The 22,996-nt window shown below is 39.3% G+C and overlaps 1 protein-coding gene across 1 annotated transcript in view; it reads left to right on the plus strand.

Moving 5' to 3' along the window:
• Nucleotides 1-21,111, plus strand: part of ADCY5 (adenylate cyclase 5) — a 264,047-nt gene extending 242,936 nt beyond the window's left edge. The window contains exons 13-21 of the mRNA XM_060774794.2: nt 1,721-1,837; nt 2,802-2,966; nt 5,205-5,380; nt 11,803-11,835; nt 13,626-13,758; nt 15,367-15,630; nt 16,310-16,514; nt 17,492-17,616; nt 18,152-21,111. Coding sequence (XP_060630777.2) covers nt 1,721-1,837; nt 2,802-2,966; nt 5,205-5,380; nt 11,803-11,835; nt 13,626-13,758; nt 15,367-15,630; nt 16,310-16,514; nt 17,492-17,616; nt 18,152-18,280 — 1,347 coding nt within the window. The 3' untranslated portion in view covers nt 18,281-21,111. The remainder of the gene's footprint in view (nt 1-1,720; nt 1,838-2,801; nt 2,967-5,204; nt 5,381-11,802; nt 11,836-13,625; nt 13,759-15,366; nt 15,631-16,309; nt 16,515-17,491; nt 17,617-18,151) is intronic.
• The last annotated feature ends 1,885 nt before the right edge of the window (nt 21,112-22,996 follow it).

Consider the following 22,996-nt stretch of genomic DNA (forward strand, 5'->3'; position numbering starts at 1 on the left):
TTTATTCATTTATATATTTTTTTGTTATTACTGATTGTTTTGGAAGAATATGTAAACTGATAAGAGGTTCGTAAACCCTTGTGAAATGTTCAGATTTAATACAAGATCCTTCTCTTGTGCCTTCCAGTTCTGAGCTTTCAGGAAATTTGTCAACATTCATGGCTATAATTTGTCTCAAGCATCACCCAAAATCTGGTGTATTTATTAATTGGTGACATTTTAGAGATGGTGTGGTGGTTATTCCAGGCTCTTCCAAATGGCTGTGCTACTAGCCCTTTAAAATTGGGAGCAGGGAGGTGTTCCAGCACACTATAGCAGTCTCATATCCCAGTGGCACAATGGGTTACACCTTTGTGCCAGTAGGACTGCTAACTTAAAGGTCAGCAGTTCATATCTGGGGAACAGGGTGAACTATCATCTGTCAGCTCCAGCTTCTTGTGTGGGGACATGAGAGAAGCCTCCCACAGGATGGTAAAACATCTTGGCATTCCCTGGGCAACGTCCTTGCAGACAGCCAGTTCTCTCATACCAGAGGCAACTTGCAGTTTCTCAAGTCACTCCTGACATGAAAAAAAAAATCCAGCGTATTGCACTTTGGGTAAATAACAAAATGTTTGTGTTAAAAGTTGCTGTATATTGTACATTTCCTTACACAATTCTGAAGAATTATGACTGGCCTACCCATTATCTATGTTACTCTGATAAAAGGCTACAATACTGGAAAGTTCTCGGTGTTTTGACTCCTTGTGGATGTGTACTAAACAGGCATCAGTTGTAAAAAATGCAATTATGGAATATGGTCAACTCATATTAATTTATATGCCTAGTCCACATTTACATCCTATATAACCATTCCTTTTTTCTTTTATAATTAATTATTCTTCCCTTTCTTTGTAGTATATTTCTTAAAACAACAGCAATCTGATTCATTTAATTTATTGAAAGCTGGAATTGTGGTAGCAGAACAAATCATCACACAGCACTTAGGCATGAGCAGGTCTAAATTGTCTATGCAGCTATGTCATAAAACTTGCGGTGTTTTGAAAGGGCAGCAAATTTTTAATCCTTTTTCAAAATTCTTTTTATTAGTTTTTATTTTACAAATTTATAATAAAAACACAAGGTAAGTACAATAGGGTATTGTGGGGGGGGGGGGTAAGAGGGGTAGGTGAAGAGGGGAACAGAGGGGAAAGGAGAGGGAGGAGAAAAGAGGGAAGGGAAGGCGGGAGGGTAGTGTGGGGATAGGGGATGGGTAGGACGGGTACTTTTTATTGCATTCTTTCTTCCAGGGAAGGGGAGGAGTACATGTAGAAGTTTTTGCCTTATTTACGCAGGCCAAGATTTAGCATTGTGCACTCCACTTCAGGTAGCAAAATGACTTGGGCTAGTCTTGCATCCATTTATTTTGGGTGGTTCTGAGATGCCTTTTATTGGAACACAGGGGTATTTACAAGTGCAGGAGACATGCAAGCCTGGTTGCTCTCATTTTGACACATCATTCTCTACTATTTTGGCCTAAAGCCATTATTTTCAACAGAGGCAGGAAATCAATATTTCAGGCTAGCCAAGCCATCGCATGCCTCTCATAAAATTACTGAGGGGAAAGCAAATGCCCATTAACCTATTCTGAGCAAATGTGTAATACTTATTTGTGCATGTTGCTCCTTTGTGTGTATATCTTGTATTTCATTACAAATTCAAATATTTTCTGTGTCTCCAGCTTTTTCCAGCTCCACTCCAGACCCTTTCAAGGAAGATTGTTCAGTCCAGGACCAATAACACCATAGTTGGGGTCTTTACCATTGTTCTGGTTTTCTTCTCAGCCTTTGCCAACATGGTATGTATCATCCAGATGCTGTAGTATGACTGTGCTCAACTTGGTGCCATTCATTTGTCATTATGTCTACAATAGTGTGAGTTGTAGTCTCAATACATCTGGAGATTGGAGAAAACTGGTAGAGAGTGTACTGCAAAAGAAAGCACAGGTCTTGGTGGGTGGCTCTCCAGGTGAAGTGTCCTTTGGCATGGTTTCTGGACAGTCAGTGCCCCATCACAACTTGTCCTATGGGCTGGCCAATAGTTTAATTTTTTTTCAAATTGAAAGACTTACAGCATGTCTGCACTAACCATTTAATGCAATTCCAATCTGGTATTGAAGAAAGTGATTTTGCAGATAATTACACAAGAAATCCTGGAACCAGTTTCAGGCTGGATGGTGATGACACAAATCACAAAACACTGATGCCCATGATGGGCTTTTTTGAATATGTTTTTATGGGAGTTAGTTGTCTGGCCGCTGCAATTTGAGGCAAACTTTGAACTGCATTAAATGGTCAGTGTAGATAGGGCCTTAGATTTGAATTCCCCATGTCAGTGTCACAGCACATTAATTACATGAAATACAAGAAGACATAGATAAGATGTTGCATGTATGCTAATTCATCACTACCATCACTCTGCAGTTTTATCACTACCATCACTCTGCAGTTTCATGTAATTTGACTCAAGTGTTTTCTGTGCCTGTTTAGTTTCTTATATGTGAAGATGCACTTTCTAATAGAGAAGAGAGAAAACTGTGACTTTCCAAACATTGTTTTTGAACTCCCAAAATCCCTAATCATCATAGCCAGGGATGAGGGACAGTGGGAGCTGCAGCCCAAAATTACTTGTAGGATCACACATTTCTCATCAATGTTTGAATATATATATTTAATAGCTGATGATGATGTTGATGATGATGATTAGCTATTTACTCCCCTTTCTGTACATTTGTTTCATGTTTCTTTCTTATTTTCTCCCAGTTCACATGCAGCACTGTGGACCTCCTCCATTGTGTGGCTGAAGAGTATAACATCACCCCACATGAAGTGGACATGTGCCATATTAACGACTTTGCCTCCAATTATAGTCTGGGGACAGCGCAGGGATTATGTGCTAGCTCCCAGCCAAGCTGCAACTTTCCAGAGGTAATGGGTTGAAATTAGGTGTATGTTATATATAGTTTAAAATGAGTGAAAGTTGCATATGAGGCACTTCAGGGAAGGTCCCATTGTAATTCCACTATTTAAAGCTCGAATCCAAACTCGAGTAGACCTATTGGATCTGTGGGATTTATGTGTACAGGTAGAACATCCCACGAAGTCTCTTCCAACTCAATGATTCTATGATTTGAAATCCTTGGGACCAGGCATGTTTTGGATTTGGGGTATTTAAAAAAAAATGGAATGCCTGCATTTGCTTAATGGAGGTATTCCTAATCTTGGAGATGGAGTCCAAGTTTAAATATGATATTCATTTATGTTTCATTGACATCTTATACATTTAGCTTGAAGGTAGTTTTATACACAATATTTTAACAATATTGTGTATAAAATATTCTGCACTTAAATAAAGTTTGAGTACATTGAGCCATCAGAAAGCAATAGTATCTTTATCTCAACCATCAATGTGGACAATTTCAAATGTTGGAGTATTTTATTTTTAAAAATTTCAGATTAAAGATACCCAACCAGTATGTTGACTTACTTGTTAGTAGTTGATATAATGGATTTGCAGAAGCAGTTTGATTTAGATCAGATGTCCTCCAGTAAACCTGTTACCTTCTGTATGCATCATTCCCTTTACATAATGTGTAAAATTAACTACACATGTTACACATAGTAGGATGTGTTCATGTAACTTCATAGCACATTCCCTAGTTCTCCGATTGTAGGTGGATAGTTGGATTTTTAATGCTTTTACGCGGAATAAACTTCGTACATATGGCAAGCCAGCATTCCAGGAGATAAAAAAAATCTATTACAGACATATTCTGGTATATCTGCTAAAGATGTTATATCAGTCTTTTCAATGCAAAAGAGAGAAATTAACTTCTTAAATGCACTATTCATAGCAGTAATAGAAAGTGGCACTCAGAAATATGGTTCATGATCTGAATTATAAAGTAATATAGCCCAAATTCTACCTGATAGATTACTTTCTATGAAAAATATAAAAGAATACCCATAACAATGGGTCTTTGAGTAGCTGAAGGTCATCCAACAGAATTTCCAACCCAGTTTTGGCCACTGTTCAGTGCTACAGCTGCAATGGGTAACTGTAAGTTTTTCAGGCTGTATGGCCTTGTTCCAGAAGCGTTCTCTCCTGACGTTTCACCTGCATCTATGGCAGGCATCCAGCAGCAGTTTGTTGAGTTACAGTGTGGAAGGATATTAGGGCTTAGTGGGTCAAAGATGTGTATACCCTCTGCCTAAACATTAGTTCTCTTAGGATCAATAGCCTTAAATCAATAGCCAGTCAGTGTAGCATAAATGTCCTCAAGCAAACTTTACATATAAAAGTGTAAAGTATAAAAGCAAAGCAGCTTCTCCCAAGTCTTTAATAGGCATGGGTAATCCATGGCTCTAAATGGTTCTAAAGTACTTAGAAAACTAGAGGGCGCTGGTGCTTTGCTTCTATAGTGTTGCTAAAGTTCTGGCGGTGAAAATTTCAGAACTCTAACAAAACTTTCAAACTTTCATTATAAATGGAAGTTCCTAATTGGTTCTGTCATAAAAATCACCAAAAATGAAATAATAATGAAATGTTGAAAGTTTTGTTAGAGTTCTGAAAATTTCACCACCAGAACTTTAGCAACACCGGCACCCTCTAGTTTTCTAAGTACTTTAGAACCATTTAGAACCACAGATTGCCCATGCCTAGACTCTTCAACCTGAGCAAGTGGGATTTGAGAAGGTTTGTCTATCCACCACATAATTATGACAATAGAAATGAGATCTAGGATCATCTGAAGGTCTTAGTGCTTCTATATTCATTGTGCAGTTGCCATGTGAGGTGGTAATGAGACTTTAAAATTAGTTTGGAGAGGGACTTTGGGTGCTGCATAGGGAGGAAGGGAATACAAACCCCAGGAATACCCAAAAACCCATATCTGCACCCGTAAGGGATGTTTACCATATCCATGCAGCTAATAATAATAATAATAATAATAATAATAATCTGCCTTTACTCGTGGCTCAAGATGGGGTACAACACAGCCAGACCACATGGCCATGTTGAATTCTGTCCATAGAATGTTCATTTTAAATAAAGATCCTTCCTTCTTAAGCGGTGTTTGATGGATTGTTTGATGGATATTGTACTCACATTTACCATTTACTGACATTTACCATTTTTCGTCTCCTTTTCTTTCTCCCTCTTCACAGTATTTTACCTACAGTGTCTTATTGAGCCTCCTGGCCTGCTCTGTGTTCCTTCAGATCAGCTGCATCGGGAAACTCATTTTGATGTTGATTATTGAATTTATATATGTACTCATTGTGGAAGTGCCGGGGCTTACCCTCTTTGATAATGCAGATCTCCTGGTTACAGCCAATGCCATGTAAGTGGAAGCAAAGATTCGCTCATAGAAACTTGTAAATGTGTCTTATAAACCTGGGGACAGACAGTCCAACCTGAAATCATGTGTTTAGATGAGTATGGATTTCAGACTGCAAGAGGAGATGATTTTTTGTTGTTGTTTATTCATTCGGACTCTTTGTGAGCTCATGGACCAGCCCACATCAGAGCTCCCTATTGGCCGTAGCCACCTCCAGCTCCTTCAAGGTCAAAGAGGAGATTTTCAAGACTGAATATTCTCTATCTAAGAGAATATATCCTGATTTGGTTAGAAGGGGAGCAGGGCGGGAATTCAGTCATGTAAGCCTTCAACTCCAGTTCGGACTGGACCAATCCAGAAACACGCTTGCCATCTTATCTACTGTCCTGAACTAAACCTGAGGCTTTATTTATTTATTTATTTATTTATTTCCAGCATTTCTACCCCTTCCTTCTCAACCCCCGAAGGGGGACTCTGGGCAGCTTACAATGGCAGCAATTCTATGCCGGCAACGTACAAAATACATTACAACAATATTATGCAATAGATAAAACATTGATTAAAATACATTAAAACATTATTATTATTCATCAAATAGCCAGATGCACATAAACAGAGGAATTGTGGAGTGTCAACAACTGAGTCACCACTATGAGTTATTAAGTCCTCTCTCCTTATTTTGTTGAAAGTTATAATTTGAATGTTATGTGTTATCACTATTGAGGTCTCAGATGAGATTCATATGTGTATCTTTTGTGTCAGACAGGAACCTTGCACCTTAGTCATGCTGGAAGCTTACTAACAGATCTCTTTTTCGATCCATTTGGTCTTATTCAACCAACAAAGAATAGATGGCTGGACGAATGACAAAACACACACACAAAGGGTTTGTCCCCAGAATTTTCTAGTTAAATATTATTTCACACCCCTAATATTATGTACATCCATCCACCTGAAAATAAGTCATTTTCAATGGAACTGTAAAATTATTTTAGTTGACAGATGTGATTCCTATGTAGTACCAAATAACCATGGCACTTTTTTTTGTCGTGTCAGGAGCAACCGCTCCTGTTGTGAGAGAATTGGCCGTCTGCAAGGACGTTGCCCAGGGGACGCCTGGATGATTTTTGATGTTTTTATCATCCTTGTGGGAGACTTCTCTCATGTCCCCGCATGAGCAGCTGGAGCTAATAGAGGGAGCTCATCCGCCTCTCCCCGGATTCGAACCTGGAACCTGTTCGAACCTGGGACAGTCCTGCCAGCACAGTGCTTTAACCCACTGCGCCACCGGGGGCTCCGTAGTACCATGGCACTGTAGGAAGTGGGGTTGAGCAAGTTGAAACAATCTCTCTTAATCTGTGGAAATAATTGCTCTAAAACTGTTGGCGTAGTCCTATTGAGGAAGCAAGGTGATACAATGCAGAAGTGGTGAACTATGCCACTTCAGACTACAAGTTAGGAATTGAGTTAAACTCTTCCCTAAATCTAAAATATCAGAGAGAGAGAGAGAGAGAGAGAGAGAGAGAGAGATGTTCCAATTCAAAATACAATCCTCTCATTTCCTCGACCGGGTCAATAAGGTCTATTTTGTGGCTCAGAACTACTATTTCATTTCCATTTTATGGCCTAACTTCATTGTCACACCAACAGCCAATCCATGGTGCAATGGGATGTTCATTATCTCACTTTCCCGCTACAGCCTTCTGAACTTAATTTTAACTTTTTAAATATAATTCAATGCTGGAAATTTTAACTGTGCTTGTTTTGTAAGTCACCTTGAATCCTGAACTGGAGAAAATGCAGGACATTAATAATAGCAAGCCGCTTTGAGCCACCATTGTGGAGAGAAAAAGCAGGATATAACTAAACATAACAACAACAGTAATAATTCGGCACCACTGGAAAAAATGAATCTGGGACGTTTCCAAGTCCTCTGAAGATATTTAAGCTGCAACAGTATGTATATGTGGTGGGGAAAATCACCCTGCTCTACAGTTAACATCTTATGATTCTCCATGAGTCAACAAGCAGCTTGAAGGCACATTCACAAACATGCCTGTTGGGTGATTGGACACGCCTTGGCATATCATCCAGAGATCCCAGTGTATCTTTGTGCCATGCTCCTCCTTCACAAATACTGAACAACCACTGATGATTTGCTTGTTTAAGTGAGTAAAGCCAAGGCAGCTACAAAATATCCCCTCTGCCTTAGCAATAACCAGGCCTCCTGGTGGTGCAGTGGGTTAAACCGCTGAGCTGCTGAATTTGCTGACTGAAAGGTTGGCAGTTCAAATACAAATATATGGCCATGCTCTTTCTCTATTTTTAATTGCTTTCCTGACATCAATCCACCTGGATGTGTTTTCTACCTTTAACATAAGAGAAAATTGATGGCAAATTAGGGACAGGCACTTCAAGGAATCATTTGACATTTTTATATTGGAAGGAACTTAGATAAAACCCAGAGAAGGCTGAATTAGAGCACTTACAAGCAATTATTTCCATCACCTCGCAATCAAGATGTCAGTAATAAAGTGGAATAAATAAGTAGGTTTTTCCCAGAAATAAAACTTGAAGCTGCAGTCTCACCACTTATTAAATGATTTTTGCTTGCTGTGAAAGCTCCATTTATGGTTATGGCCTCATTGCATGGCAGACCATTCATGGCCTGTGGAAAGTATTTTTCCCAGGCAGACAGCCACAGTCTAGGTAGACCTACTTCAAATGAGGAGGACACCATTTTATAGCCATTTCATTAGGTATCTGTCTAATCTACTTCATTACTTTATATAGCATGCACACTAATTAGCAAATTATACAAATGTCTTCTCACCTCCTTAAACAAATGAAGCAGTATATAACAGAAGATAGAAGCCATGAGTTAATAGAATTATTAACTAGTTACAAGGACATAACAAGATAACAGGATTGATAGCATTATGATCTGTCCACTTAGAAACTCTTTTACTTTTGTCAAACACATTTAGCTTCGTAGGTATAGAGAAGACGTCTCTAATATATTGCCAGGTACCAAGCACCAGGCTTTCCTGGACATATTGTGAGTCACAACAAGTGCAAACCATGACAACTTGAAGTTTTATGATGTAACAAGCAACTTTTTCTGATTTTATTATTACTACAGTTACCCTTGTAGAGAACATTAAGGACTTTTACTGTGTCATTTTCCAAGTTTTATATAATTTCTTTATTAGTCCCAATTTAAAAATATTTTAAAAATATTTAATGCAATGAATAGAATAACAGTAATAGATAACTGGATTGTGCAACTACTATAAAAAGAAATGGCAAGTAGTTTTTCCCCCAAATACTAGAACAAATAAAAGTTTTTAAAAAGGTTTAAAGTACTTTTCCAGGTTCCAACACAGTGGAAAAGGACGAGCCTAGCAGCAACGTTCAAGGTAACACAACTCGTCTCCTTGCAAGGCTGACACTGTGTCTGAATTAGAGGAAGAAAAAGTAAGGCCCATGAGGAGATGCCACTCAGTGAATAAATGGCTCATTAAGGTAGAGAGATAAATAATATGATTAGATAAAATGAACTTGGAAAGCAAGTTAACAAGTCCCCTCCTACACCATTCTTTTAAACTTTGAAGGATTGAGTAGGAAAACAATGGAACTGGAGCCATGTAAATAAGATTTCAGAGTGTCCAGATGAGGGTAGAGTAATGCATCTCAGCAGCACCACATTTTTAGCACCAAATGTCTCAAAATTTGGACAGGGTCTAAGAAAAAAGTTTGAGAACAGAGAAAGCTTGAGAAAAGAAATAACACAAAACTATGAGGCAAATTTATGTTGCTGTTAGCAAGAAATGAAAAGACAGCTGAACAGACAGAAAGGCTATATGGGTTCATGGAATACTATAGACATGCTTCCTTCCAAACAGCTTGACCATTCTAGGACCATGATTTCTAGCTTGAAAAGGATCACTCATATACATAGTACAAATCTTGTATCTGCTGGGGATATGTTCCAAGACCCCATCCCAGCCATGGATACCTGAAAACATGGATAATAGTGATGTGGGCTGGAGGCAGCCCATAGAATCAGACTGGAGGACCTAGAAAAGTTCACAAACACGCAAAATATATTTTGGAGTGAGGGTAGGTGATACTGAGTCTGCTAATAAGAGGGTCTTATTGTATTCTCACATACTGAATTTGATCGATTTCTCCACCCATCTATCACCTTTACTTTATTGAATTCTTCCCCTGGTTTGCATAGCATAGATTTACAGTATTCTGACTTAACACTTCAGTTTTTCTGAAGCATTTCCCTTTTCAAAGGGAAAATGAAATTTAAATGCAAAGACTGACCCTCTTGCATTAATACTAGTATCACCTTTATTTTATTTTTTTGTTGTTAACAGAGCTACCCCTGCATAGCAGTACATGTGAAATTACTAGTAGAAGAAACTCTTTGGAAGTGGTTATGGCTCCACATAGTGTTCAGAGTGAAAAACTGTAACAGTGATGTGAAACAGCTGCTTTTATTATTTAATCATTCCACCTAATTCACAGAAGGTCTTCATGACACTAGAATCCAGTGTGTTTACTGGAGAGAATTAACAGCAGTCTGATTTTTCAGCATAAATGTGCCATTGTGCCATTGTGGGAGGACTTTTCCCTGGGATGGTGGATATGATGTTTTGGAGGTGCTGTTCTCTCCTCTATTACTCGACATTCAATTGCAGAATGTCCTGCCAAATGACCATCAAGAATCCTCTGAACTTACAAAGCACTGAAACAAACTATTTTGTTTTAATCTTGTACTGTAAGCTCCCTACCGTCCTACATGGAGGAAAAGACTGGTTGTAAGTTAAATAAATCCAATCAAAACATCAGCATTTAATTCTCAGCAAATGCATATGGAGAATTATAAAGCTGAGGCTCTTGTATTTCGTACTCATTTTGAAGTATGTCTCAGCATTTCATTGCTGGGGTGGAATGATCTAAAATTGTGCCAGATCTGTCTCAGAATTGTCAAGTTCACCTACTCCTCCCTTTGTCCTTTGAAGAAAGAGCTGTTTGGAGACAAGCAAAGCAGATCCTTCAAATGTTGGGAGAAGGAAAAGCTGAGGATGTATGCACATTCTGTACCTTTCCAGAACAATTGTGGAAAGAACTAGAAAAAAGCAAGTTGTTTGAAGTTGACAAGGGGGAAAAAGTTTCAGTAGCAGACACCTTTCTTGCCAAGATTGTGAGACCCACCAGAAATCAGGACTTCTAATCCTAGCATAACCATATCTGTGCAGAAGTGAGCTGTTATCCACTTGCTCTGTATTTCAAGAAAACATACATGCATATGAGTATTGAAGATGAAGTTGAGAAGCTTTTTAAATATGTTAGGGGAATGGTATATGGCAGTCAAGACATAGAAGTTGGGGGACATGGGGAACACGAAGGATTGAGAAGGGAGAGAACTGTGTCATTAAGATTGATATGTCATCAGTGATCAACAACAGCCTTGTATGCAAAATCAGCTATTATTCCTGAGATTCAGTAGAGAGGAAATGGCCAGTGGGGACAAGGATGATGCTGGGAACTAGTCCTTTGCCATTTTATTTCAAATGAAAAGAGAGGGCCTCCAACAGGAATGATAATGGCTCTTTCCCTTTCAGCTGCAAAATGCAGCCACTGATGGGCAGCGGAAGGGTGCCCTGATGACATCAGCAGGGTTTGCACACAGACACAATGTGTGCAAACTCTTTTGCTTCAATTTAGCACATATTTCTCTACGCTGCAAGACTCTCATCTTCAATCTTAACTGTGTTTAGAAATATGTTTACACTGAAAGCAGTGGGACTTGCACTAAAAGATATGTCTTGTGGCTATGGTAACACGGTGCTATGCAGGATGCCTCCCTTTGCTTCAGTGCAGTATGCATTCAGTATGAGGCATACACAAAATATAAAATGGCCTTGTTGCTCATGTCAATGGCACAAACTATAAAATATATGTTTGATTAATATTTTGCAGTGAGGCTGGGGATTTCCTTCCAGCTGCCTTTGCATAGTAATGTTGTTTGTGCACAACTGTTTTAACAAAAATATACACACAGTATGATCCCCTTATTAGTGTGTGTGGGGGGGGGTAGATCCCTGTACTTACCATGAAAACAGAAAATTCTGGATAATAGTCAACCCTATTGAAATGAATGACTTCTGCTGCACAATGCTGTAGGGCAGACCAGGCGGATCTAGAACATTCCTAGATGCATCCTCAATATGAATTTGCTACATTCTCCAGGGTGATTCTATGGTAACTTCTGGTGGAAGCACACCATAGAATCACCTGGAGGAAACAGACAGTTCCTAGAGAGCACAGAAGACGTTAATGGTATAGCAAACTCCATATGGTATAGCAAATTAAACATGTCTAAAACCTGTCTTTTTTTGTCATTTCAGTGTGTTTCCCAATGGGACATCAAATGGAATGTGGTGAGTTATGGGGTGGAGGAGACCCTAATTTTCCTTTTTAAAATATGCATACATTTAGCCACTGTATCCATCAGGGGTTGGTTCCAGGACTCCCCATGGATCCCAAAATCCAGAGAGGATTAAGTCCTTTAAATAAACTAGTATAGGACATACTATATTTGTAAACACACACTCCTGTATGCTTTCTTTTACTAGATCACTTTCAACATCAAATAAAATGTGAATGCTATATAAATACTACATTTACTCAAATCTGATGTTCACCTTTTTTGGCTGAATTATGTTGTCAAAATTGAGGTGCACATTAGATTTAGATGCACATTAGAATCGCGGACGTGAAAAGGCTCAGAGGAACCCAAAACCCCAGAGGCAGGGGGCATGCAAAGAGACTGTTCCCTGTGGCATCAGAGAAGGAGTGGGAACTCCCAACTGGTGATTCTTCCCCCTCAGTTTTGAAGGCCTTGTGACTGAAGCCAGTTGAAAACCATGCAAAGCTGACATGCTCACCTGACTCGCCTGTTGTTGTTGTTGTTATTATTATTATTATTATTATTATTATTAAACTTTATTTGTACCCCGCTAGCATCTCCCAAAGGACTCGATGCGGCTTACAAAGGCCAAGGTCTCAACACACAATATAACAATACAAAACCTGTTAGCGGGGTGTGGCTTCCCAAATGGCCTCATTCATGCTGCCTGCCTCCCAGATGCACTGTGCCTGTATTGTTGGGTGCATTACATTCGATATCAAATCCTTTTTTGTAATCTGCACCTTCAAAATGGAGGTGTGTGTTACATTATATTCGAGTGAATATGGCAGTTATATGTACTTTCTTATTCAGACATAGAAATTATGAATGAATGAGAGACATGAGACTGAGAATCAATGAAATGACAGGAATCTACCGGTTGAGTGTAGTGCTCAGCACAGTCCATGCCTCTTGCCATTTAACAGATCCTCAGTATCTCTTGAGCCTCACATTTGTTTCCACCCAGCATTGTTTGCTATTCCTATTGTATATTGCATACCATACTGTACATTTTGAATCCATGGATCTGGCGCCCACAAATACAATGGGTCAAACGTAGTTTTAGTCATGGATGGTTATGATTAGTGCAGACATTAATATGTCCTACTCCTTAATTGTGGTTGGAATTGTGGGATCACACACCCCTCAACTGCGGTAGAGATGTATATATGCATACATTTTGCACTCTTACAGAGCTATCGGTAGCACTCTTTTGGTTAATGCTTTTCAGAGATTTAGCTTAAATTGGGATTTGAAACCAGCTTTAAATACAGCCAGTTGCAATGTCACCATGCTGTTTAGAAGGAATGTGACTACAAGGTTAGAGGAGAGAGAGAGCAAAGGCAATTATATTTAAATGTCCTGTCCCCAGCCATTCAATGGCAAAGAAATTAAATGCATCAAATCTGGAGATTCTGCAAGATTTTTATTTCTCACCGTAGAGGAACTTATGACGCAACACACCTGGCTCCTACAGTAATCAAAAGACATTAGAGAATGATGCATTATCCATACATAAAGCTGAATCTGAATGCTTGGACTTCAATGTTCATGTTGGATGAATGGAGAAACAATGTGTTGATTCACATAATGATGAGATGAGAGGCATGAATAATTCATGAATTTCGCTGACCAATAGCTAGACCAGAATCTGCTGCAACACAAACATCTGAAAAGTTGCTTGCATTTGCTTGTAGTGTTCCAGCTGAATGACTCTCGCCTGCGAATATTCAGACTGGTGTGTTTTCATGTCTAATGTAGTCCTCCAAGTGTGTCCCGGGTGGCCCTCAAGATTGTAACCCCTGTCGTGATCACAGTGTTTGTGTTGGCGGTCTATCTCCATGCTCAGCAGGTGGAGTCGACAGCACGGCTTGATTTCCTCTGGAAGCTTCAGGTGTGTGCTTTTGAATATTATATTATTTGAGAGGTCTTTCATAATCAGGATATGTTTGCTGTTCAGGCTGTTACAGCCATGTACTCATAAATCAAAGGAAACCTCTATCAAAGGGTGGCAACTGTGGCAACCTGGGGGGCCGCCTTTCCTCAATCCCCAATAGCTCTTGGAGGGCCGTACCCACAACCTCACCACTTTGTATTTTGAAGCTTCTTTAAAAGAAACTGTTCTGCACTTTTTGATGCTCTTGAAGGACACCATCCAACCTGTATCTACAGCCCTATTTCTCTGAATTAGTTTTATTTTGAATATTATCAAGTCAGAACCACATAGAATGGCATGGAATAAAAGACAAAGGATTTGAAAACCTCTCAGCTTTGATTTTGATGTAGTTTTTCACATCTTATCTACATTTTCTTGCCATCTTGTTCATGTTAGATTGTAAGGGTTTGGCGTAATAGATATCTGTAAGCATTCTTGACTAATTTGAGCATTAATTTCCACACTTTATCTAATGTACAAATTTCTCTAGAGCAGTGGTTATGAACCTGTGGGTTCCCAGATGTTTTGGCCTACAACTCCCAAAAATCCCAGCCAGTTTACCAGCTGTTAGGATTTCTGGGAGTTGAAGGCCAAAACATCTGGGGACCCACCGGTTGAGAACCACTGCTCTAGAGAATCAGTGCTGTGTAGTGGCTTGGGTTTCAGCCTAGAACCATTGAACTGGGCCAAGGGGTGACCTTGGGTAAATCATATTCTCTCAGCCTTAGAGGAAAGTAATGGCAAACCTCTCTAGAATAGGTCTTGCCAAAATAAGATAAAGCTATAAAAGTCAGAGTAGACATGAAGACACAGGAACTTGAACCAGGACTCTAAGAGACCAAGGTTTGACTCCCTACTGATTTATGGAAACCCACTGGGTGACTGTGGGCAAATCACAGAGTCACAGCCTCAGAGGAGAACAATGCCCTCTGGATAAATCTTTCAAGAAACCCACCAACCTTGGAATAGGATTGTCATAATTGGATTGAACTTCAAGGATATAACAACAGCAAACATGATCCTTTTTAAAATGAAACATTTGTGCTTATTTTTTCAGCTGTTTACATATGTAGATATTACAGATTTTGTGCATCTTGTTTTGTGCAAACTATTTCCCCAAAAGACTCAATAAGCCTTGCAAATGTTCATGTTTTGGGTGAAATTTCCTTGTGAGGTACAAAATAGCTACTTTTTCCAAGATGGTGAAATACAACAAAATTGTTTTCTATCACTAACTGGGCTCCCTTTGTTGTGATTACTTCAATGGCCATCAGTACATAAAATCCGAACTAATGAAAGTTCTCTGTATTTGTGCAGTAGTTTTGCAAAACACACTGAAAAGAAGTGATATTTTTCCCTTCTTATTTTTTTGCAAAAACAGCACATAATTTGAGTTAATCCATGCAGGTATTATCCAAATCAGGTTCCAGTGGTATTTGACACATGATTTTGTTGCTAATATTAAGTCTTATATCTGTTTCTAGCTCATGTCTCGCCTGAATGCACCTCATTGGAACTTCATCTCTCCCTCCCAATCTCTTCTCTCTCTCTCTCTCTTTCTCATAGGCTACTGAAGAAAAAGAGGAGATGGAGGAACTACAGGCCTACAACAGACGGCTTCTCCACAACATCTTGCCAAAAGATGTGGCAGCCCACTTTCTTGCGCAGGAGCGGAGGAATGATGAGCTGTACTACCAGTCCTGTGAGTGCGTGGCTGTCATGTTTGCTTCCATCTGCAACTTCTCAGAGTTCTACGTAGAATTGGAAGCCAACAACGAAGGGGTGGAGTGCTTGAGGCTCCTTAATGAAATCATTGCTGACTTCGATGAGGTGAGATATCGTTGCCAACTGTAATAAGGTTTTGTGATGGTAAATACCAGGGAGGCCTGAGTTTTGGTCTCAATTCAGCTATACCCTTGAGATAAACACTCACTCTTTCAGCATGGTACCCCTCCCAAGATAGCAGTGGAGATAGAAATGGAGAAGGAATTGCTCTAAGGAAAGGTGGTAGATAACAAATGAATGGATTGAAGCTGGACAGCACCAAGGTTGGTGCGCTGCATGTCTAACTTGTGTGACATCTTTGTCTATACTTCACTGTTCTTACTCTTTTTAGTGTTGTTGTACAATATACTCATTCAGACATGTTGCTAAGGCAGACAATGTTTCATTCCTGAAGAATCTTTTCCAGCCAGAAAGATCCAATAAGACTTATGTCCTGTAAGTCTTCCACATATCATGGAAGGAACTTGTGTCAGTTCCTTGGACTCTGAGACTATCCCTCAAACGACTACAGTGATGCAAAGCATAATCTGGCCATGACAGCTGAAACATGATCCTATTCAGAGTAAATTAGTCTCATACCCTTTATATGGCATCCACATGGGAACATAAGGCCTGCAAGATGCCATCTGCATAATACAGTTTGCATACTCATACAGAAAGCATATGTCATATACTGAGTGACACATGCATTTTTGCTAACTTGGTTCCCTTTTTGACTGTGCAGATCATAAGTGAGGACCAGTTTCGACAGCTGGAAAAGATCAAAACCATAGGCAGCACATACATGGCTGCTTCTGGCCTGAATGATTCCACTTATGACAAAGTGGGCAAAACACATATCAAGGCCCTGGCTGACTTTGCAATGAAGTTAATGGATCAAATGAAATACATTAACGAGCACTCATTCAACAACTTCCAGATGAAAATAGGTAAACGCCATTTTAATGTTGTTTTTTTTCTTCTGAGATTCATCCGGGAGGGGGGGCATCCTGCATGGTTAAAAATGCAAATTTCATATTGAAAGCTGGAAGTACTTTAAAATGGTGCCTGAGATCCTGCACCAGGGGTTATAACATCTATAATGTAACTATGTCCCCATGACTGTAGTATCCTCCCATTTATGTTGACATGAAGAAAAATTCCCAGTCCAGATGAGTTAATGTGGAATTTTAACAGAAGTTGTTCAAAATGGGGGGTGCAATGGAACTGTAGGGCTTTCCTTTATGAAAAATATTTTAAGAATTGGCAACAGATTAGTCATGGGTGGCTTGCAGACAATAGTGTGCTTTTATACAATTCATCATCCTGTTACTAAATTATCATCATTTCAAAGCAGGATTGGGAACCACATTGTCTCATCGGCTCTAGCCAGCATAGCTAATAGTTGCAGTCCAATAACAGAGATGGATGTCAAAATTCTTACTTGAACTAGTAAAGTTCAAGTGAGAATAAGGTGTTTAGGGCATAAGGAGTTAACAGGCCAGGCTCCTGCGGCCGGTGAAATATAAAGCTTTGTTGGTATATATATCTGAACAGACCTACCAGCAATAGGTCTATAATTTTACATTTTTTGCAATTTTAAGATCAACTTTGTAACTAGTTTTATTAAATTGCTTGTTTTCTATATTTAATAAATAATTTCAGAAACAGAGTTTTTGTGTGGAAAGTACAATAATTAATAGGTTGGTACCTTCTTATTAATATATTACATTCCACCTACTATGGAAATTAGACATGGCCCTTTACTGCATGGCACAGTTCTTTCAAAAAGTTAATAGATTTCTCATTTAATATATAGTCAATTCATTGGATCGTTGCAGTCCCTTTCCAGCTGTGATACTGCAAGGACAGTGTGTACAAAACCATTTGCTCGCCTGTGCCTAACTCCTTATGTTGTCTTTTCTAGGACTCAATGCTGGTCCAGTGGTAGCTGGGGTCATAGGTGCACGTAAGCCCCAGTATGATATTTGGGGGAACACAGTGAATGTAGCCAGTCGCATGGACAGCACAGGAGTGCCTGATAGGATTCAGGTGAGTCTTCTGGCAGCTATTCCTCTCCCATCTCCTCACATTGTTATCTTAGGAACATTTCCACAATTCATAGGTAATGTAAAGGATGAAAGATTGCCATGTATATATTTTGATATATCCCCCATGTCCAGTCAGGCATTTCCAAAAAAATGGAAAGTAGTAGAGGCCATGCTACCACAAACTGGTTTAAAGGCTGGCCATTATCTGGAGACACTCCACTAACTCACCCAATGACCTCTTCTCGTACATTTGTCTAATGCTCCCTGAGAGAGTTTGGTCATATCTAGTTTCAGTAAATAAGCTAACCAGAAATTGATGTGGAAGTGCCTAGGATATAAACTTCCTTAAAAATGTGTGTCTAAATTACCATTGTCCATTTGTGAGTTCATAGTGAACACCATGAATGTGAGAAGTTTCATCTGGCATAATTCCAGTATACTTTGATGTAGTCTTCATTGCCCCCATAAGTATTGTGTTCGATTGCATGAAGTGTAATTACTTCTGCTTTTCTATCCCCGATGCTTCCTTTTCACAGGTGACCACGGACATGTATCAGGTTTTAATGGTCAACAACTATCAGCTAGAATGCCGAGGGGTTGTCAAGGTCAAAGGTAAAGGAGAAATGACTACCTACTTCTTAAATGAAGGCCCATCAGCAAGTTAGCAGCAGTGGGCAAAAGGGACTCTCAAGAATGGCTCAGTTTGATTCCAACACCTCAGTCAATTGGAGAAAAACCTGCTGTTCTTCAGCGAATCGAATACAAAGGCATGGATGAGGTTTTCATGTGATGCCTTCCTAGCAGGATTGTGTGCAAGGAAAAAAAAAACCCAGTCTGGGCTACAGAGCACACCATTCAGAAGTTACCTAGTGCTGCTGTGGATCTCCCCGCCCTCTCCAAGTTTAAACGTTAAGTGAATTGACCAAAGATTTATGCTTAATGGAATTTGAAGACACAGATTTAAGATCTTCAAGGAGGCTGCTAAGCAGGACTTAAGATATTTAAGTATTTATTTCAAGTAACACAATGTTTTTACTTGGTTGAAGGAAAGTATGATTCATTGTGACAAAAGGAGAAAAAATGAAGAGCCTTACTTTGGAAAGGCTGTGCACTTCCATACTATTTCTGGTCCGTGCTGTCCAGCTCCTTGAAGTATGCCACTGTTCTTTTATTAGGTGTTCGAGTGGGCTTTGAAAATTACAATGCCACCCACTACTGCTGTATTCAAGGGGCCTTCCTAATAGTGCCACGAGTAAGGTTTTTACATTGGAAAAAGATGCCTTGTCATGTACTTCTGCCGTCCCTACACTAGATGTGAGGCTTATTCTTTTTACCGGGACTGAGAGAGAAAGAGAGAGAGCGAGAGAGTGAGAGAAGCTTTGCTTAAGTTGAAGAAAAATGACTCTTCAAGCATATTCATCACATGAAAAGACCTTGGTGCTCCTGTTTGGCGCATATCTGTTTACATGTGAATGATTAACTGTTAGCATGAAACACGTGGACAGGGAGATTTTGCTAAAGTGTGAGGGACTGCTGGTTTTGGTGTGGGCTTTTTAAAGGATTTTAATATAGACAATATTGAGTTCTAATACATCCAAATTCTATATTTTGTAAACTCTCTGAACAGGCACACAAGAAGAAATCCACTTGTAGTGGGGTGCACCAATTGCTTTGTGAAGGGATGTGAAGCAGGGTTGGACCACTGCCATGCAGCCAACTAGCTTAGCCCTGGCACCTTCGAGTGGCATTTGCCAACTGTGAGGCAGAGCAGATATATTTGGATTCTGTCTAGCACCCCCTTAGCATCTGAGCCACTTCTATGGCATCACCATCAGTGAAGATTCCTGGTATTTGGAAAGGGGGTCAAGTGTTGCTGAGGGCAAACCCACACACTCTCTTTCCCCCCACCTGGTTCCCTCTGAGGGTCGGTCAGGGCTATGCAATGTTTCTGCCCTTCAGTTCTGGCCCAGCCGTGGGGCTGGGCACACAGGGCAAGTGGGAGATGTACATAAGCTGTTGAATTGTGTGACGTTCTTTTCATTATTTTCTGAATTGCAGACTTGGCAGTTTTCAGACAAACCCTGTACAGGCCAGGAAAGAAATATAACAACCCCAAACGAAGGGATGCTTGAGTTTGTTTTGAGGAAATAAAGTGCATGAAATCTATGATTACGCAGACAAGGAAAACCAAAAAGCTAGAATAACCACACCCATTAGTGGTATTAAAAGGAGCTGAGTTCAAGAAGTAATCAAGAAACAATTTTGAAATTGTTATTTTTGAGGAATTATAGTGACCACCACTTCTGTTGTGTATTTGAATGACAGCAGATGAGGCAAGATTTTCTTTTTGAAAGACTGTATGTTTACAACTCGTGTAATAACTGCCTGTAGTGCTTCTGCGGAATCTTACCTAGAATTTTTTTGCACTCTTGGACTGATGTTGTGAAAGTTTTATTCTTAGTTTGCACTGATTGTGGAACGCACTTCGAAGATTTAAGCCGGTTTCCCCCCCTCAGAACCAAACAATTAATACCATTGCTAGAGCCTATGGGGATATTGTGCTGTCCTCTCCTGTTGAACAAGTTGGAAAAAAAGAGGGCCAGGGTCTTGAGTTAAAAGAAAGAGAGGAATTCTTGATAGATGCATTACTGAATTAAATACATTTTGAACTTTTAAAGGCAAACTTCCCTCCGTATTTTATTAAAATATATAAACGCATGAAAAGCCTATATTTTTATATGTCAGGGGGGATTTTGATATTAAATTTGGCTGTCTCAAAATGACACAAACTTTTGACTATTTTTTCCACTTCTCTCAGGGCAGAATTTCCATAATGTTCATAACCTAAGGATTGCCCACTGCTGGCATTTAAGGCATGGGCTTTTGTTTCTATATTTGACCAAGGAATGAAAACCACGGTCTCAGTGAAGTTGTCATAATGCTCAACACAACTGTAGCATTGACCTGTTTTAAACTAGAATTTCAATAGCCTCTCGCTCTTGTTTCAATCCCTTCCTTTGCAATAGGGCATATCCTGGAACAGTAGCATAGCCTGACTTGTAGAAAACTGCCAAGTCTGCCCTTGTACTATATTTTTGAACCTTTAGAGAAATCCCCATCTGATTTGCAAAGGTTTTTATACAGTATTGCAGCTTGTTCATCACCTTCCTTCCACCCTTTGTTTTTTGCCATCATTTACCACTTTCAGATTTTAATTAATAGCACAACACAGGATCATTTTGTTTTCAGTTTGCCTCCTGCTTTGAAGTGTGCATTCTTAACATTTGAGCAGACCACCTTGCGCGATTGTGTTGTCAATGAAATTTTCAGTCGCCTGTATCTCTGACTGTGATTGTTGACTGTGTCATGATCATTTCAAGGGGTATGCACTCTTTATTTGGCTCTTGCAAAAATGGATACAGTTATGATTTCCCATGGAAATTGCAATCTGTTTAAGTAATTTAACAACTATATTAAACACTGTTTCAATTGTGAATCTGTCCATTTTTTCCATAAGATCAGAAATAACTTTGTAGAATAAAATAATAATATCATTTAACTCTTATCCACATTGGTTTAAAAAAAACTTGCATGAACTCATTCTCTGGAGTGGAAGGCTGCAAAATGTGCATGTGGTCAATTTTTTCACAATATTCAAAAAACAACCATATATACTCATGTATACGTCAATCTCCATGTATATCAGGGACAGGTTTTGGAGACAAAATTACAGATTTTTGATACAATTCATGGATAAGTCAAGAGTCATTCTTCAGAGAGGGGAAAGCACCAATGCTACCTCTGGTTGACACTGTTGCAATTTCCCTGCCAAGACATTCAAAAAGGCCAGAAGAGGCACAGCAGCAGAGAGAGGAGAGAGAGTTGGTGTTTATTTTAGGTTCTCCTGGATGGACTGAGCTCTCACCTTTCATCTCTCTACTCAGAGATGGGGATGGTTCCCTTTTTTATAAGAGTTAAGGGTACAGTGACCTGTGGATAAGTCAAGCCAGGTTTTCTGAACTGCTTTTTGAATTCAAAAGTTCTAGACTTATACACAAGTATATGTAGAAGTATAGCCCTGATTGCATAAAACAACACTGAAAACTGCACTGTAGCAAATCCAAGTAATTAAATACAACTGCTATGAACAATGCAATACTAATCAAAATGTATATGCAAACACACTTGTGAATCCATCTGTCAACATATAGGAGTTTGTTCTATACATACATGGATCTCTCTTGCTGAAGTGGTCTGTGTGTTTTCAATTTGACATTTACAGTATTCAAATTCTGCAACGTACCAGATTTCATAATGCAATAGTTGCATTTTCTCCCCCTTTTTCGACTGAAAGGGGGTGGGACTATTATGTGGTGAAAAGATCTCCAGCTATGGGGCTTCACTCAGCTGCTCCATAGTTGGGGGGGGGGGGGGAGCAAGTGTGAGTGCATGAACTAAGGATGTGCTATTATGTGATGAATACTAAAAACACCTATTTATGCAATCCCTAAACAGGGGTGCGACTATTATGCAGTGGCAACTATTATGCAGAAAAATATGGTAACTGCAAATTGCAGAGTATTGTTTTGCAATTAAAAAAATGCTCCAAAATATGCTAGCTACACCTTCAGATGCACACAGAAGCTTCAAAAATATGTAAGTACCTGGGGTGCATTTTGCAGATGTTGAGAAAAGCATTTGCTTGCTAAACAGTATGAAACTGAGAAAATCACCTAAGTGCAACTTACTGTAGTTACTATCCACAGCTGATGTATTTCCCTGTGTTGGTCTCCATTAAGATGAAATGGTAAAGCAAAGGGCTCCTTGCTCTTCATTTTGAAAGCCCAGCACATGTGGCAAATGCAAAAACAAACCATATCTACTATGACAGAAGGGACAAACTAAACAAGTCAATAAATCATGGTCTCATTTTTTTAAATGTTGGTAAGATTCTTCATCAGGATGTAGTGGTTCTCCCAAAAACTCAGTTGGCAATCAGCAGGGCCCTTACTCCAAATATGGGTGTTTCTGCGCTATCGGAGAGCAGGGGTATGAAGTAGGGACTCATCTTTAATCTGGTCACATTGTTATGATCTGACATAATTCCTATCATGAGTCACAAACAGGACACCAGCCAACATTGAAAATCAGAGTATTTGAAAATAGTACATGTAATTTTCATGAGTGTATAATGCAAATGTTAACCGGAAATTACATGAAGAATATCCCAAACTCAAGATCAATGGAAAATAATAGGAGCATTTGCATTAGTTGGATTACTAGAGACTAGCCATCTCAGTATGGTGAAATCATGTGGTATTACATACCAATTAGTCAACAACCCAACATAGTAACTTCAGTTCTATTGACTCAATGGGACA

This window comes from Anolis sagrei, chromosome 1, assembly GCF_037176765.1.
Source record: "Anolis sagrei isolate rAnoSag1 chromosome 1, rAnoSag1.mat, whole genome shotgun sequence".
Lineage (NCBI taxonomy): Eukaryota > Metazoa > Chordata > Lepidosauria > Squamata > Dactyloidae > Anolis > Anolis sagrei.